At 42.7% G+C, this 18,864-nt stretch overlaps 1 protein-coding gene across 1 annotated transcript in view; it reads left to right on the forward strand.

Moving 5' to 3' along the window:
- The window catches only part of sox6 (SRY-box transcription factor 6), a 757,998-nt gene that overhangs the window by 226,510 nt on the left and 512,624 nt on the right, over positions 1-18,864 (forward strand). Inside the window, 1 exon segment of the mRNA XM_038808084.1 lies at positions 3,209-3,241. Within this exon segment, the coding sequence (XP_038664012.1) occupies positions 3,209-3,241 (33 nt within the window).

Here is an 18,864-nt window from a genome sequence, read left to right on the forward strand (position 1 = left end):
TCCCTTCTAAGCCACTCACCAACCTGTCTTGGAAATATACCGTCGTTCCTTCACTGTCGCTGGGTCAAAATCCTAGAACTCTCTTCCCAATAGCACATCACATGGACTGTAGGGTTCAAGAAGGCAGCTCGCCACCACTTTCTCAAGGGCTACTAGGGATGGGCAATAAATGCTGTCCTAGCCAGCGATGCCTACATTCCATGAATGGAGAAAATAGGTCTTGGGTAATTCCTGAATTTATCTTCGGGGGCCCTCAGTTTAATATCTCTGTCCATCTTTCGGGCGAGCCATTAAACTTACGGCTCCATTTTCTTAAGTGGACATGGAAAATCCCACAATTCTATTTCAACAAAGAGCAGGGAATTTACGCTAGTCAACATTTAACCCTTAACTAACAACACTGAAACAGATTATCTGATCATTATTTAATTGCTGTTCATGAGACCTTCTTATATGCAAATTGTATCCCCGTTGCATCAGTGACTACAATTATTGGGTGGGATTCTCATCTGTGATGGGACCCATTGCGAATGAGAATGGAAAATTTGGCATTCCAGCCAAAACTCCATTCAGTGGCACTTGAAAATCCCAGCCGTGAACGAGGACAGAAGATTTTGGCTATTGCCTGTAAAATGCTTGCCCCCCCATTCCCAGAATCCCAGCGAACTTTGTTCTGTCTCAAATTCTGGCTTGCAACCTTCTCATCCTTAATCCATGTTGGAATTTCAGGATTTCAAGACCTTTGTGTTTATTTCTGTTTATTTAATGGAAGAGGTGTTACAAATAAGGAAATGCTTTTTTAAAAAATGCACGCAATTGCGGGAGAAGAATCTGACAAGACAATGTAATTATAGTAAAGGGACAGTCTCCCTTTTGTTAGCCTGTTTCAGTTACGTGTCTTGAAATTCTCTTCTGCCATTTCAAGAAAGCGGAAGCAACTTTAAACAAACATTCCGCCAATAAGGCAGGTTGTGCAATTTTGATCTGTGCAGCAACATCAAGTGGAGATCAAATAGGAATTGTCTCTATTAAGCTTTTATATATTTTCCAAATGCACATTCACAGTGGAGTTGGGAAACTAAGATCAATAAACAGTCTGACAGGAATATTTGCCCCTTTAATCACACCGTATTTACCAAGTACACTAAGTGAATTTTGAAAATGTGTGGGATATCCTTTAACAGAAGTGAATGTACCAATCGATGTTTGTATACACGTTTTCTGGTAACCTGGATTTGAATTTCACAGTACCAGGATGTAAGTACGTCAGCCTCGGTGGGGGAACAGTGGGGGTTGGAATAATACTTTCTGTGTCACTAGAAGACAGAAATTTAAAAAAACAAATGTTGGCTAACATTCAGACTTCGAGCCATTGACCAATACTGGAAATGCAAGCAAATGCTGTTCATGAACAGAATTGAGTTTGACTGAGAATGAGCTGACAAGGAGTCATCCAGATTGAAAACATTAACTCTGTTCTATCTCCACGGATGCTGGCAGACCTGCTGAGATTGTTCAGCATTTTCTGTTTTTGTGTCAGATTCCTGCATTCGCAGTAATTTACTTTTACCTAATTTACTTTGAGTTTGACTGCGATGCTTCTCAAGTAGAACAGACCTCCACTCGGGGCGGCACAATCGTGCAGTGGTTAGCACTGCTGCCTCACAGCGCTGAGGACCAGGTTTGATCCTGGCCCCGGGTCACTGTCCGTGTGGAGTTTGCACATTCTCCCCGTGTCTGCGTGGGTCTCAGCCCCACAACCCAAAGACATGCAGGGTAGGTGGATTTGCCATGCTAAATTGCTCCTTAATTGGAAAAGCATAATTGGGTACTCTAAATGTATTTAAAAAAAGAACAGACCTCCACTCATTTGTAGGCATGCGTTATAAAGAATGACCATATGAAGGATATACTGTGGCCTATGAGTCCCGTGGAATTATATCTCACTATTGACCTTCAGAAGAGGAAGGATAAAGAGTGTCGGGGATGGGTAGTGCAGTCACTCTTTTTAAAAACTGAGCATTGTGTTCCTGGTAAGCATTTGAATGATTGTCAAATTGAAAAAGCTTAATTTCCACCACTTAATATTTGCAACTAAATTTAGAGGAGAATGGCAATTAATATGAGGATACACTTTTTACTAATACGGGAAATTTCAAACCTTGTCATAGCTGTCATATCTTCAGATATGGTGTAAAAAATAATTAAGACAGGTTATCCGTTTTTCAGGTGGATGCTGAATAAATCTCGGCAGCAAGAGGTTTTCTGCTTCTTTCATTTTCCCCCCAAGATATCTGACATTATTTGATCTAATAAAAAGGGAAAGTATGTAACAGTCAGATTCTTAATTAATTTTGCTTGACTAGATGAAGATAAATGGAGCATGTTGTGGACTCATGACAGCAGGGGAGGTCCATTTAATACTGTCTGTCGCTTTAGCCCTCCTTCTCTCACTCTCGCACTCGACCCCTTTATTTCTGCCTCTTTCTGGGTATTTTGTACGGTAATTAGTGATCCTGGGGACTGGTCCCTGAACAGAGATGGATGACATCTGTACTCTGCTCTTTCCTATTTAACATATTTCCTGCTCCCTTCAATCAAGACCTGATGGAAATTTCAATTCCTGTTGCTAAAAGAGGGGGAACCTATCCCATGTATTTAGTTGTGTGAAGAGATGACAGATCACAAAACCCATGAAAATCTGGAACTCAAATGCTGTCAGTTCTCTGTTACCCTAATTCTCTATATTAAAGAGTGTCATCAATGGTGGGAATATGCGGCACATCCCATTGATAACACCACAAAGTAAAAACATCTTACCCCTTCCCTCGCTCTCAGACCCCTTTCTCCTGTTTTTCTTCTTTCCTCTTCTCGATTAGCTGTTTCTGAACAATTATAAAACAACAAACAAAGGCTTGTTTTAGCAGCTCCCAGACATTGCCGTTTAAATTACCTTTTCTGACAAAAAGTGACTGTCGAGAAATTCTGTAATAGCCCCTGTTGACAGTTCTGGATGGTGCGTGTATGGCAGCACAGACTGATCATTATGGTACCCATTCTCCAATCGTTTATTTTTTCAACTGTTAAACAATAGGTTGTTGATTGTGTGGACAAGGCCAGAACAATTAAGTTCTGTGTTTAATGGTAGACCAGCATTTTAATGCCCTCTCTTAATAATGGTCTCATTATTGTTTTTCTCTCTCCTTAGACTGGGCCTCGGGAGGAGGAATATTTTGTGGAGGTACGTCATTATTTTGCAAATTTCGATTAGTCCATCACGTTGTATGTGTTGCACACACACACACAAAAAAAAATCACAGCTAATTAAAGCATCCAGATAGGCCACCGGTATTCAAGCACATAATTTAAAAGGTGGCGTACTTGATTGGCTGGCTAAAAGGTGGCAAAAAGAGGGGATTAGGCCAGTTGCTGTGGTAACTCCCACTTCCCATCTGCACAGAACAATGCACTTGTGTTTCTCCCCCACCTAGGTGCAGAAATTGGTTTTGTTTTGAGAGGAAAGGGCTTTATGAGGAATTGGAATTCAGCCTAGCAGGATGGAGTTTTAGAGCTGTTAGAGCAGACCTCTGGGGATAACCGAGATGAAAGGTCACGATAGACTCCAAGGACACCAAAGGTCACTGCCTCTTACAACAATACTTTGCCTTCTGTGATTTAAAACAAAATGAAAGGTGCTGGCTTGTCAGGAAACAAATATCTCAGCTTTACCAGGTGGACTCGCAGATTATCAAAGGAACGAACTGATATAAAATGGGGCTTCCATTCTTTGTCAGTGTGATAATGCTAATTGATACCCCTTTTTGCATGATGATCCAAGCAGAGAAAAGTTTTAATAGAAATAAAGTGAAGGAGGTAAACAGACTTTGCCAAAATTGATCATTTAATTTTGGCCTCAGTCATACATAGAATGATTCAGGAGGAAGGGAATGGGTTTTAAAAACGATGAGGAAATAACCTGTGCCTGTGAATTGGGACAGAGCTCGCCTCCTGTCTAACCAAGCTGAAAGATGATATAAACCGTGCAATAAGCAACATATTGTGGGGTGGGAGAAATGGCATGAACACTTCTTCCCCGCCACCAATGGGCATGCCAATTAACAGTCTAGGCTTCAACATGTTACCATGGCATAATGGGTTACAGGGTAACTGGCATGTCAGGTTGATACTAACAGTGAGAACCAGGCTGACTGTAGAAAGTTCAGAGAGGCAGTAAAGAAGGAAATAAGAGAGCCAGAGAATATGAGAAGATATTGGCAACTAACACAAAATGATTCTCAAAGTCTGCTGTAGACATATAAATATAAAAGGTTGGTGAGAACAGGGTGGGCCAATTTGGGACCAAAAGGGCATCTATGTCATCGAGGTGGAGGGCATGAGTGAGGTTTAAATGAGTGCATTATCTGTTTTTACCATTGCAAAGGAGGAGGTTACTGAGATACTCGATGGGCTAAATGTTAATTAAGATGAGGTATTATAACCACTGGTTGTTCTTGAACTAAGTCACCAGAACGTGACAGGTTGTACTCAAGGATTCTTAGGGAAGTGCGGGAGGAAAATGCAGAGGTACTGCTTAGATATGAGGACCATGCCATAGATTTGGAGAATTGCAAATGTTAGTGACATACTTGTTCAAAAAAGGGTATCAGAATAAACTCAGTAACAATGAGCCAGTCAGTTTAACTTAAAAGCTGGGTGTGGGCAGCATGGTGGCGCAGTGGTTAGCACTGCTGCATCACAGCACCATAGTCCCAGGTTCGATCCCGGCTCTGGGTCACTGTCCGTGTGGAGTTTGCACATTCTCCCTGTGTTTGTGTGGGTTACGCCCCCACAACCCAAAGGTGTGCAGAGTAGGTGGATTCGCCATGCTAATTTTAAAATCTTTTAAAAATAAAAACAAAAAAGGGCAGCACGTAGCCTAGTGGTTAGCACAGCTGCCTCACGGTGTTGAGGTCCCAGGTTCAATCCCGGCTCTGGGTCACTGTCCGTGTGGAGTTTGCACATTCTCCCCGTGTCTGCGTGGGTTTCGCCCCCACAACCCAAAAAATGTGCAGGGTTGGTGGATTGGCCATGCTAAATTGCCCCCTTAATTGGAAAAAATAATTGGATAATCTAAATTTATTTTTTTTTAAATTTAAAAATAAAAACAAAAACAAACTTAAATGGTGGGAAAGGTTTTTAGAAATGATCATTCAGGGCAAAATTAACATTCACTTGGAAAAGGGTTGATGGCAGCAACGCAGTCGATGTGTCGGATACAGACTTCCAAAAGTCATTTAATAAATACCACAGCTTGTCAGCAATATTAGGCCCATGGAATAAAAGAAGCAGGACTGCTGTAGATACAAAATTGGCTGAGTGACAGAAAGCAGAGTGGTTAATGGTTCTTGTTTTGGTCAGGAGGAAGGTGTACAGTGGGGTTCTCCATGGGTCAGCATTAAGGTCACTTAGGCATTATTCCTATCTATGAATGACCTAGACTTGGTTGTCGAGGGCACATTTTCAGAATTTTCAGATGGCACAAAGCTTGGAAGTATTGTAAACTGTGAGGAGTATTGTAAACTAGGGATAGGCTTCAAGGCAGGCTGTGGAATGTGTGGACAGGCTGGTGGAATGGATGTGGCAGATGAAATGTAATGCAAAGAAATATGAAGCAATATATTTTGGTAGGAAGAGCAGGAAGAAGCAATATGAACTAAAGAGTACATTTCCAAAGAGGGTGCAGGGTCAGAGAAACCTGGGGGTTAATGTGCACATATCATTGAAGGTGGTAGGGCAGGTTGAGAAAGTGGTTAAAAAGAGATACAGGGGCCAGCACGGTGGTGCAGTGGTTAGCACTACTGCCTCACGGCGTCGAGGTCCCAGGTTCGATCCCGGCACATTCTCCCCGTGTTTGTGTGGGTTTCGCCCCCACAACTCCAAGATGTGCAGGGTAGGTGGATTGGCCACGTTAAATTGCCCCTTAATTGGAAAAAATGAATTGGGCACTCTAAATAAATAAAAAAAGACATACAGTATCCGGTGCTCCATAAATGAAGGCATTGGACGGGATTTACCAGCTGTTCAAGGGCCAGGCAAGTGGTGCCAGCTGAATTGATCTTGCCCACTGACATGGGTACTGCAGTATGAATGACCCCCGGCCTGTGTTGTAACCATGCAATAATTCCATTTAGTTAATTTTACCTGTATGCTTGCTAGTGATATCATCAAAGGCTACAAATGATAAAAAAGAAACAATTGTACACGTCATAGGGTTCACGAGAACCACCTGCTGAAATCCACTACCATAACTAGTAGTCTGGCTTGAGACTTAATACCAGGCCGAGAATGTGGTTTGTACAGTTCTGCTTTGCAGCAGTTAGAATAAACGTGACTGTCTAAATCTGCAAGATTTTGTTGTGGTTTGATTAGAACAGGGCATTCTTCCACTTGGATGGCATGTCATGTGCCAGTTAAGCATACCCAGTAGCAACTGGGCACAAGTGACATTCACACTGATTCATAGATCAGGTTGAGAGGAGAAGTGCAAGATGGGGCATATGGTGCCTTGAAGCAGGGGTGATGATTTTGTATCCTAAAAAACTCGAGAAATGACAAAACATTAACAAATCTAAGAGAAAAGGCCTTAAAAGTCAATAATGATAAAATTTTTGACAAAGAGATGATCATACACTAGACCTGCCACTACATAATGTGCGATAGATCATTTTGAATATCCAGAATTCATTGATGTGTTTTTTAAAACCTTAAATAGGAATTTCACTTTATTCATGTTGAATAGATACAATGAAAGTGAAGGCTCTTTGGTTGGGTATAGTTCTGAGATTCCGAAATAGTTCCTGCTTTTATAATAGTCGACTCCTGTGTCTGCTGCTCATACATAACTGTTGCTACAATTCTTTATTCTCTTACCCAGCTGCAAGCTCTGGAATAAACTGATGTCTGCTGAAAACACAATGGCTCTCTGTAAAATCCAAATAACTTGAGTATTGCCAACATAATAAACAACTGCCGCATGTGACAGTGCCCTACACTAATGTCCTTCACTAGGGATAGAGCACTGAGGACTTTAAATAACTTTATTAACTTTTGTTTCCTGTGTGGTGATGGTATTTCTATGATCTAAATATTAACATGCAGCACTGCATTATATAACGAGACTCTATCTGCCTTAAGAGGCAACTGTTGTTTAGAATACAATGATGTGTATTCGCTTTTTTTCCTCTCCTATTTTCTCTTCTTCTCTCTTGAAAGCACAGAATCGTTTAAGGTGTGGCGCTATGGGCGTACCCTGGTACCTCGCCCAGCTGATGTTGCCAATAATAATTTTTTTTCCCATCAGAGATGTCACAACTGAGTCCAACCCTACAGAGAATACTAAGAATTCTGTGGCAAATCAAACTCCAGGGATTGGAGACACCTCAATTTCAATGTAACATATTTTTAAAGCACTGTATAAAACAGTAGTAAATGGACGATTGCTATTTAGAAAACATGTGCATTTTAAACTATTTAAAAACAGTTTACTATAATGAGCCTGTGCTTATTCAGTTGCCTAGCCATTAACATTAATGGCTGTTCCTTAACACCTAACTGTTTTACCTGATTTACCTGAGACAGCTAGGTATTAAGAGACAGCTAGCCATAAATTCCATTCAACCAATATTTTGTTTACCAGACAAAAGCAAAATACTGCGGATACTGGAAATGTTAAATGGAAACAGACAATGCTGGAATTACTCAGCAGATCAAGAAACATCTGTGGAAAGAAAAATACAGTTAATAGCCGGAATGTTCCGGTCATTCCTTCCGATGGGATCCTCTGGTCCCACCAACGGCGAACCCTCGCCGTGGGTCTTCCGGCAGCAGGGGGTGCATAGAACAGGAAATCCCACTGCCAGCCAATGGTGAGTTGCCTCCGCCAGCGGGAAACATGCCAGGAGGGCGTGAATCCCGCCCACAGTTTCAGGTTGATGTCCTTTGATTAGAACAGAGCTCATACAACCTAAATGCTAACTGCTTTTCTCTCCACGGATGCTGCCTGTCCCGCTGAGTTTTTCCACCACTTACTGTTTTTGTTTCTTGTAGCCAGCACCTAGTGTTCCAAATTGCAATGGTGTTATACGGCACCAATTTTCCAATCACCATTACTTGCATTTTTTAAAACACTGCATCTCATGCCTTGCACATTTACTTGCTGAAATGCAAAATCAATTGATCAAGGAGCCGGGTGTGATGCCCATTCTTCTGCTGTTCACACCTTAAGGGACGCTCCAGCTTTGGTGTGCGATGTGCCCATTCAACTTGTCATTATTTAGTAATTTTTACAGCAAAGGTAATCCCTAAACTGTATTCCAATCCCTTTAACGGATAACTCTAATATATAGAACATAGAACTGTACAGCACAGTGCAGGCCCTTCGGCCCACGATGTTGTGCCGAACTAGTCTGAAATTAAGATCAAGTCAACCTACTCCCAATCATTCTAGTGCACTACATATGCCTATCCAATAACGGCTTGAATGTTCCTAAAGTGTCCGACTCCACTACCATAGCTGGGAGTGCGTTCCACGCCCCAACCACTCTCTGAGTAAAGAACCTACCTCTGGCATCCCTCCTATATCTTCCACCATGAACCTTATAGTTATGCCCCCTTGTAACAGCTACATCCACCCGAGGAAAAAGTCGCTCAACGTCCACTCTATCTATCCTTCTCATCATCTTATACATCTCAATTAAGTCATCTCTCATCTTCCTTAGCTCCAGTGAGAAAATCCCTAGCTCCCTCAATCTTTCCTCATAAGACCCACCCACCAATCCAGGCAGCATCCTGGTAAATCTCCTTTGTCCCCTTTCCAATGCTTCCACATCCTTCCTATAATGAGGTGACCAGAACTGTACACAATTCTCTAAATGTGGTCTAACCAAGGTCTTGGTTACCTGCTGTTCAGTCCTCCTATGATTAGTGACATAGGTGTCTAAGTCTGTCCATCATTTTAGTCAGCGTAGAAAGTCCCGTGGATTTGCCAGAATTTTTTAAAAAGTGTTGCATCTTGACATATGAATCTGAACAAATTGGAACACAATTTGTGTATTTGAGAGCGATAGAGACAAAAAATGTTTGTAAAAGCATCGTTGGATATTTTGACTCAGCTCCAGGATTAGGACTAAGCGAATCACAACTTATTAACAAAAAGGCAACTGAGTATTAGGAATATTACTTCTGGGGGTAGAATCATAATTGCTTCATTTTTAGTGAGATTTCTTTAAACAAAATGAACTCATTTTGGAATTACTTTTAATGAGGAAGAAGCCAATGCAAAATGATAAAGTTTATTTATTGTACATTCACATTCATACACTGGAACTCATTCTCTGCAAGCATAAGGAATATTTTCAAGCCCTGCACCTTTTTTTGAATTACCAGGAACTTGGGGAGGCTATAGTTCACCGTTGCTTTCTCCATGGCAATGCCTCGGCCAATCAGAGTCGACTTGCCAACCAATCAGCACCCTTTCTCCTGTACTATAAATTATTCAAATTGTTTGAAATTTGACATTCTTGTGTTTGTTCTGATGGGTGAAAGACAAAAAACTTCTGTAACTTGCCTCTCTTTTTAGCAATTTCCAAAAAATACCTAAAATGTCAGGGACTATACTGATAGAATAGGGACATATGAACAAGAGAAGGCAGTCTAGTCCCTTGTGCCTGTTTTGTTATTCAATGAGATGATGCCTGTTCTGTTCGTCAACTCCTTTCCCTGCCATTGATCCATTTCCCTCGATACCATTACTGAACAAAAATCTATCAATTTCAATTGTGAAAATGTCAATTCTAGTTTTTTGGGAAGAGTTAATTCTACATTTGTTTTACCGTGGTGAAAAACAGAAAATACTAGAAAAACTCAGCATGCTGGACAGCATCGGGGAGAGAAAATGGGCAGGATTTTCTGCCTTCCCCATCCCACCCCACCCCCCGCAGCAAATTTGGCGGTGGCAAAGCCGGCCTGCCATTGGCCAGTGGTTGGATCTTCTGGAACTGCCACAGTCAACGGTGAATTCCCTTTGTTTGGACCCTCTGGTGCAGGGGGAACCGTGATTGGGGGGGTGGGGGGGGGGGGGGGGGGCGCTGTTGGCGGAGCTGGAAGTTCCCGCTGGCATGAACGGACGGAAAATCCCGCCCGATGTATCAGGTCAAAGACCTTTCATCAGAGATGGATTACTAACCTTTGTGCGGCAATGGTGTTTCCTGCCAAACTCTAACTTGCACCTTTGTGTCGGATTCTCCCACCAGATGAAATAACGTCTCTGTGTCTAACCCTAACATGAACAAACCATGATTCTAACGCTATTGAATTGCCACTATTTATTTCGAGGGGAAGAGAATTGGAATGTAGGGAATTTGTGCTAAACATATATTGAACCTTAGTTAGACCACAGAGTGCTGCACACAGTAGCCATATTATAAAAATAATATAGAGGCACTGGAGAAGGTACAGAAAAGATTTACAAGGATGATACCAGAAATGCACGGGTATATATCAAGAAAGGATTGACAGACTGGGTCACTTCTCTCTTGAAAACATAAGGCTGAAGGGTGACCTAATGGAGATTTTAAAATTATGAAAGATTCTGGTAGAGTGGAAACAAAGAGAATGTTTCCTCCTGTGGGGAGAAGAATAACTAGAAGCCATTGATGTGAGATGTCACCAAGAAATCTAACTAGGAATTCAGAAGAAACCTAATTACCCAGAGATTTGCAACTCAATACCACAGGGAGTGGTTGAAGTGGATAGTAAGGATGCATTTAAGAGGAAACTAGACAAATATCAGGTAGAAGGGAACAGAGGAGTACTATGGGTGGATTCCGATGAGAAAAGATGTGAGGTGGCTTGAACTTAACATTATCACTGTTGTGGACTGTTGGACCGAATAGCATGTTTCTCTGCTGTATATCCTATGTGATCCTGTAAATTATTTTGTCCTTTAAATACCTCATTACATTGGCCTTCAAGCTCAAGGCAAATGAATGCACCCTATCTTCAAAAGTCAATCCTTTATATCCCTGCACTTCTTCACCCAAAGGGTTGTAAATGGGTGGAATTCCCTGCCCAATAAAGCAATTGAGGCTACCTCGTTGAATGTTTTTAAGGCAAAGATAGATTTTTGAACAGTAAAGGAATTTAGGGTTATGGTAAGTGAAAATCGCTGATTGTCACAAGAAGGCTTCAAATGAAGTTACTGTGAAAAGCCCCTAGTCGCCACATTCCGGCGCCTGTTCGGGGAGGTTAAAACGGGAATTGAACCGTGCTGCTGGCCTGCCTTGGTCTGCTTTCAAAGCCAGCGATTTAGCCCTGTGCTAAACCAGCCCAAGTGAGCAGCTAAGTGGAGCTGAGTCCACAAAAAGTTCAGCCATGGTCTTATTGAATAGTGGGGCAGGCTCAAAGAGTCAGATGGTCTATTCCTGCTTTTAGTCCTTATGTTCTTTTTAAAAATAAATTTAGAGTACCCAATTTTTTTTCCAATTAGGGACAATTTAGTCGTGGCCAATCCACCTAGCCTGCACATCTTTGGGTTGTGGGGGTGAGACCCACGCAGACACGGGGAGAATGTGCAAACTCCAGTCAGACAGTGACCCGGGGCCGGGATCGAACCTGGGTCCTCAGCAGTGTGAGGTAGCAATGCACCATCGTGCTGCCCATTGTAATGTTCTTATGGTATCATTCTGGTGACACTGTACTGAACCCTTATCAGCAATATATCTTTCCTTAGGATTAGTGCCCAAAACTGAATGTTAGACTTCTGGTGGGCTCTGACCAAGGCGACGTACAACTGAAGCTTTACTTCCTGACTTATGAATGTCACCACTCCTTGAGATGAAAGCCAATATTTTATTATATATCCGTGCCCATGCCTTGTGATTTGTACATATTTGTATGCACCCTTTTGCGATTTGTATACATTTGTCGATACCTGTTTGTGATTTGTATACATGGATATATCCTTTTGTGACCCTTTTCTCCTCCTGAGCTCGAAGTGTCTTATTAAGAAAATATTCCAATTTGTGATTCACCTCACACTTTCTTAACATTGCCGACTCCTGCCATAATTTGCCCATTCACTTAGTCATAAAAACACAGGGCGGAATCTTCAGCCCATACATGCCGCCCGCGGGATCGGTGGCAAGAGTGGAAAATCTCGCGAGAATCGGGAAACGCGATTCTGGCTGGAGAGATCGTGTTTCTCCATTTTTCTCCGTCCCTTGCTGGTGACATCATGAGATTCACACCCACAAAGGGCACAAATATCAAATTGATAAATTTGAATCCATTTTAATATTATTAGTGGCCCCCTCTGCCAAATTGTCCCCCCCCTCTAAATATTCATAACTCACTGACGTGAATTCCTACAGGTTTGGCCAGGCATAAAGCAGTTGAGGGGATCCCTCCAGGGGCTCATAGGTAAATATAGCACCTTGGGGTGGCTGCTTCCAGGTTGGACCTGGAAGTGCCAAGCTATGCCATGGTGTGATTGCCAGATATGGACCCAAGTGGATGCCCCATGGTTGGGGTGGGGGGGGGGGGGGGGGGGGGGGGGGGGGGGGAGGGTGGGTGATGGATGCGGTGAGTTGATGTGTGGTGGGTGTGGGGAGAGTGGTGATTTAGGGGAGGGAACTTTCCGATGATAAATGTCAGTGGGGCTGGGGGGAGGGGTGGTGTGTGGTTGCCACTGATGAATGACGGGGGGTTGGAGTTTTGAAGGTGCGTGGCCTTTTGGCTGCAGCGCTGGTCGGAGCGCCTTTTAAAGATGCCGCCTAGATCTATTTTCAATCGGTTGCTAGCTCTATGATGCCCTGTCCTGCCAGAGTGACAGTATAAACCATGTCCACTAATTTGTTTTGGCAAAGAGGCTCAAGATTCTGTGCAACTGCCTGTTCTGTGCAACCTTTCTGTCTGAGCCTGACACTTTGCCAAATTCTGGTAAGATTCCGCCCATATTATTTTATTGCCATTAAGTAGTGTTCTGGAGGAAACTGATGATACTCAATTGGGAATTGTTTAATGGGGAACAATAGGAGATACAGTAGGATAGACTGCATTCTCTGCGGAGAATGGTGAGACATGTGGAGCATATTTGGGGAAGCAACAGAAAATGCAAAGATTACACACTCAGAATAGCAGAAAACACTGAGAATGTTTGCTCGACAAGCATGGAAAAACATAGAGGATACTTGATGTGAAACAACAAGGTCACATGCAGGATAGCGAGTGAGGGTCTGTGGAATGTGTAGATGATAGCCAAAAGGAAATAACTAAACTTATAGAAAGCACCTGAGTTGAAGTGAGGGACAGCGACAGAGTTAGAGGCTGTAGAGGATATTCAATGGGATAATGCGGAGCATGTACATATGATTGGGTACAATTTTTTATGCTATAAGTGAGGGAGAACGAAGAACATTGGGAAGGACTGGTTCAGTGTTTCCATTTGACTGGTGACATTTAAAAATCTTGTTCATGTCGCCATCAATCTTTTTTTTAAATTTTAGAGTACCCAATTCATTTTTTCCAATTAAGGGGTAATTTAGCGAGGCCAATCCACCTACACTGCACATCTTTGGGTTGTGGGGGTGACACCCACGCAAACACGGGGAGAATACGCAAACTCCAGACGGACAATGACCCAGGGATGGGATCGGACCTGGGACCTCAGCGCCGTGAGGCAACAATGCTAACCACTGTGCCAACGTGCCGCCCCTTCGCCATCAATCTTTACGCTATCATCACTGGTAATATATTTTGTGAGAGGATTTAGGGTTTGCAGACAGATTGGATGACGTAGATACTTGTAATGAAAATGCATATCAAACTTTTCCTGGCACTATGTTATTGTATAAATGAGAGTTGACTTGTACCAACTGGCCTTTCAGCTGTAAGTGCAACAAATGAGGATTTATTTGGTGCTGATATGCCATGTAAACTCCAGTGCATCTCTCCACGCTGATACGTGTTGAATCTTACCAAATGTAATCCAAATGTCAGAAACAATTCTAAACATTTTTTTTCATCTGCAAAATAAAATTTTGACAACCAGATGGTTGTGGGAAATGAACGATATAGGGTTGAACAGATGGATTTATTTCCAATTTACTTACTGACTTGGGAGTGCTTGGTGCCGACAGTGGGTGTCTAAAATAGGAATAGTTCCATTCCTTAGCACAAACGTTCCTTGCCTGGATGTATGGAAAGAAAGCCTCTCCTCCGGCAGCTCCAGTGGGTTTTGATTTTACACCATCCTGTTCTTGTATGAACCTGAGCAGTAACCAACTTGAGGTTTATGTGACAGTGAAGGCACAATGCATGCCCAATTCTAATCTTACTTGAAATCTATCCACTGCACTTATGAACAGGAATCACTACTATTGATCAGTGATAGGAAATAGCAAGCTTTCAGCTTTCTCACCCCAGGATACCAAGAGCTCCTGTTCCTAATTTCACCCCAGTTTTATTTAAACTTCTGCAGATCTGGAGTCATTTTAAAGGATTGTTTGGGAGCTTTGCATTCTCAATGGCAGAATATAACCACAGGCAACGTACTAGCAGTTACTGCATCATGGGAATTAACTCTCAGTCAATACGTCAAGTATTTTGCTGTAAATGAATCATAGAATCCCTACAATGCAAAAGGAGGTTGTTCAGCCCATCGAGTCTGTAACAACCATCTGAAAGAGTACCCTACCTCCGCCCACTCCGGTGCCTCATCTCCACAACCCCATAACCTAACCTGCACATCTTTGGACACTAAGGGGAAATTTAGCACGGCCAAACCATCTAACCTGCACATCTTTGGACGATGGGAGGTGTAGCCACCTGGGATGGCCACGTCCCGATTCCAAAATGGATACTCGCAAAGAGTACAGGGAAAAATGGACAGCACTAGAAAAACAAGCAGGTGCAAGGTTTCCTGTGGATTGGAACTTGCAGAAGCCAGACAGAACTGAAGCTACAAGCCATTAGCATAGTAATGAGCTATCTCCGGGGACAAAAAGAAACATTGAAACAATCTGTACGAGCACCCTACTTCCGCCCACTCCGGTGCCTCATCTCCACAACCCCATAACCTAACCTGCACATCTTTGGACACTAAGGGGAAATTTAGCGTAGCCAATCCACCTACCCTGCACATCTTTGGGTTGTGGGGGCGAAACCCACGCAAACACGGGGAGAATGTGAAAACTTCACACGGACAGTGACCCAGAGCCGGGATCGAACCTGGGACCTCTGTGCCTTGAGGCAGCAGTGGTACCCACTGCGCCACTGTGCAGACCTCTCTCAAATTCTTGATGCATAACACTGAGTCTTATAAATTATTAAAAGTTTAGTTCTTTTAACATGTAGCATAATGCTGCAACATTAAATAGTGTAGATTAGATACAGCAAAACATCATTATGTTTTGTGCTTCTGGAGCGGCACGGTGGCACAGTGGTTAGCACTGCTGCCTACAGCATTGAGGACCCGGGTTCTATCCCGGCCCCGGGTCACTGTCCGTGTAGAGTTTGCACATTCTCCCTGTGTCCGCGTGGGTTTCACCCCCATGACCGAAAGATGTGCAGGTTAGATGGATTGGCCACACTAAATTGCCCTTTAATTGGAAAAGAAAATAATTGGGTACTCTAAATTCTTTTTTTAAAATGTTTTGTATTTCTTTAGAAATCTATCCTTCTGATTCCAATTAGGAGATTATTGAACTGACTATTTATGATGTGTTTGTATCCCTGCATTTTAATAAATGATCTCCTCACCAGGTTGTTCATACAACTTTGAGCGAAGTTCAGATTGGCTGCATTGTTTTATGAGCATTCCCCTGTTTGTTATCTGTTAACTGGCGGATTGCAGAAGTCGACCTTTGTTAGCCTGGTGCTATTGTTTGTAGATTGGTTGTGCATTCCACAGGCTGTGAAAGGCACATCTGCCATGGTGTTCTGGAAAACCTTTACAGCAAAGGCTAAAGGGGAGGCTGATCTGGAGATAGAAACAGAATCTCTTTTGCTTTTCAAATATTTGCCTGGCCTTCACAAGCTATTTGCCTTTGACTGTTTACACTAGTTATTTAAGCATGCTTGAACCAGATAGAGAGAGCAAGAGAGAAGCAGGGAGAGAGATGGGGGAATAATGCACTCTGCTGACACAACTCATATCACAGCTGATCGCAGGTATTCAGGTTTAGAGTTTAGGGGATATGATGACAAAGTTTGCAGTTAGTGAATCAAATTGGACCCTAATCCGCTTCTCCAGTTTCAGTGACTTGATCAGAAAATTCTAATATAATTCTTTGCATAGTTATGCTTGAATAGATGTTTCAATATGTTTTGAAAATGACTATGGACTCCTACAGGTATGATGGACACCCTCGGATTTGGTCATGTGGAGTTTTTGCCTTGGGGTACAACAAACGCCTTCAAAAATCCAGGTTAACTTTTAGTGTGGAGCATCAGTTTTGTCCCACCTGACAAATATCTTACTGAGGACCAAGGTATTATCCTTCCATATTACTGTGAAAGAGAAGGAGATCAAGCTTTTTGATTCATAAGATAAGCCTTTGCATAGAATTGAATTCCTACAGTTCAGAAGGAGGCCATTCGGACGATTGAGCGTGCATCGACCCTCTGAAAGAGCACACTAGGCACCTAGGCCGACTTCCCCGGCCTATCCCCTAACCATATAACCCCACCCAACCTGCACATCTTTGGATACCAAGGGAAAATTCAGCAAAACCACTCCACCTAACCTGCACATCTTTGGACTGTGGGAGGAAACCGGAGCACCCGGAGGAAACCCATCCAGACAGGGGGGAGAACGTGCAGACTCCACACAGACAGTCACCCAAAGTTGGAATCGAACTCTGGTCCCTGGCACCGTGATGCAGCAGTGCTAACCACTCTGCCATTGTGCCACCCCTTTCATCTTTAATATACAATTCGGAAATATGGAAGGATACTTTAAATCTGGGTTACTACAACCATTGCATCCCTAGCAGAGATCAAATTCATTTTATCTATGATTCAAAATTGTGTTGTAGCAAACTGTTCAACAGATTCTGGCAATCAAACTATTCAACCTTAATCTAGCAGTACTTTTAATTGCAAGCCATTGGCATTGATTTCGCTAGAAGCCTTTTGTGATAGATCTCAGTCTATTGAATCTGACAGATCATGAGTTTATCATCCTGTTTGATGAAGACAGGCTCTATGAGTCTCTAAACTCTACAGTGAGAGACAGCTGTACCTGCTTGTGTAACAAACCCTTTTTTGATCTCCATTGTGTCAATCTGATCTTCACAGTAAAAATGTTGTGGAAGACGAGAGGTTCTTTGAAGGGAGAGGGAAAGCATTCTTTCAAATTCAGTTGACAGCTCTGTAGTTCAGAACCGTGGATTCGAAGGAAAAATGCATGGCCTTCTTCGAGCATAGCTGTTCTTCTAAGCAATCGTGACAGAGGTTGGATACTCCACGCTGGTGGATGAAACTAAAGCTATAGGTTATGCCACAGATGGATGCTAAGAAAGGAGCAAAATGTTCCACACTTTAATTTTTGTTACCCAGTGAGCTCTGAGTCACAAGTTATATAATCAAATGAAATCTGCTATATTGATTTCAACTATTGTCTACTTATTTACTTGTTGTTTATACCTAATTCATACATTCTGGTGGAGTGTTTTATTGATATTCAAAGATTAAGAGAATATGGGAAGGCTTCTATGAATTCAATGAGTTTATCATCAACCAATATAAAAATGGCGAAATGTAGCCATGACCTACAAACAGCGTCAAAGAGCACACTAATACTTTGGCCCAGGTTTTTGCTCCCGGATCAGATGCACAAAGAGGGGTGAAAATGGCCACCCGCAGGTTGGGCTTTCATTGTAGGGGGCCGGGCTGGATGAGAGGTTGGACCCTCCAGTGACGGGATGAATGTGAAGGCTGCTGGGTGAGAGGATGGGCTGGGCAGAAGGACCGCCTCTGTGCTCCAGCTCTGTTTTGACATTAAAAAAAAACAATAATGCAAAAAAAATCCCTCCAGCCCTCACCCCATCACACACACCCTATGCCCCACTCATGCCAACTTATGCCACCTCATACTCAGACCACCTCATACCCCTATGCCAACCCATGCTCCTCTACCCACACCCATGGCCTCTCATACACCCAATTCCTCCATACCCTTTTGTCCCTTTATAGCCCTATGCTAACTTGATGCTAACCCATGTCTCCATGCTTTGCTCTTAGACCCTCCATACCAACTCACCTAGTATTCCTTTGACAGAAGCTTGATAGCTTTGAAAGCATTAACAGCTCCTTGACAGATTTGACAGTTCCTTGACAGCGTGGCAGTTTTGACTGCTTTTACAGCTCTTCGGCAGCTGTGCAGTTCTTTGACAGTCTGTCAGTACTTTGACAATTCCTTGATAGCTTGACAGTTACAATGAGTTTGTGCATAAAAAGTGCATAATTATGTTCACTATGTTCACTTTTAACAATCCCAAAGGGTGCCTCACCTCTTCAAAGGGGTACCCTGAGTATCCAAATGAATCCACTAAGTTCATACTTCCTTTTGCCTGTTCTAATCTGCACACTTCAAGTTTACACTTTTGGTCTACCAAATTCCCATTTCAGTGGAGGCAGCTGGTGATTTAAATAGCCAGTTGTCTCTGTAACCCACGCATGGATGAACCCTGGCCTATGTCTATGCCTGTGGAAATAGAAGATGCCGTGTTTGGCGGTAAGACGTTGAATTTCTGGCCATTTCTGGGATTTCCGCCAGGACGGAGAGCCTCTGTTGTGGCGAAAATC

Source organism: Scyliorhinus canicula, chromosome 9 (assembly GCF_902713615.1).
Source record: "Scyliorhinus canicula chromosome 9, sScyCan1.1, whole genome shotgun sequence".
Taxonomy (NCBI): domain Eukaryota; kingdom Metazoa; phylum Chordata; class Chondrichthyes; order Carcharhiniformes; family Scyliorhinidae; genus Scyliorhinus; species Scyliorhinus canicula.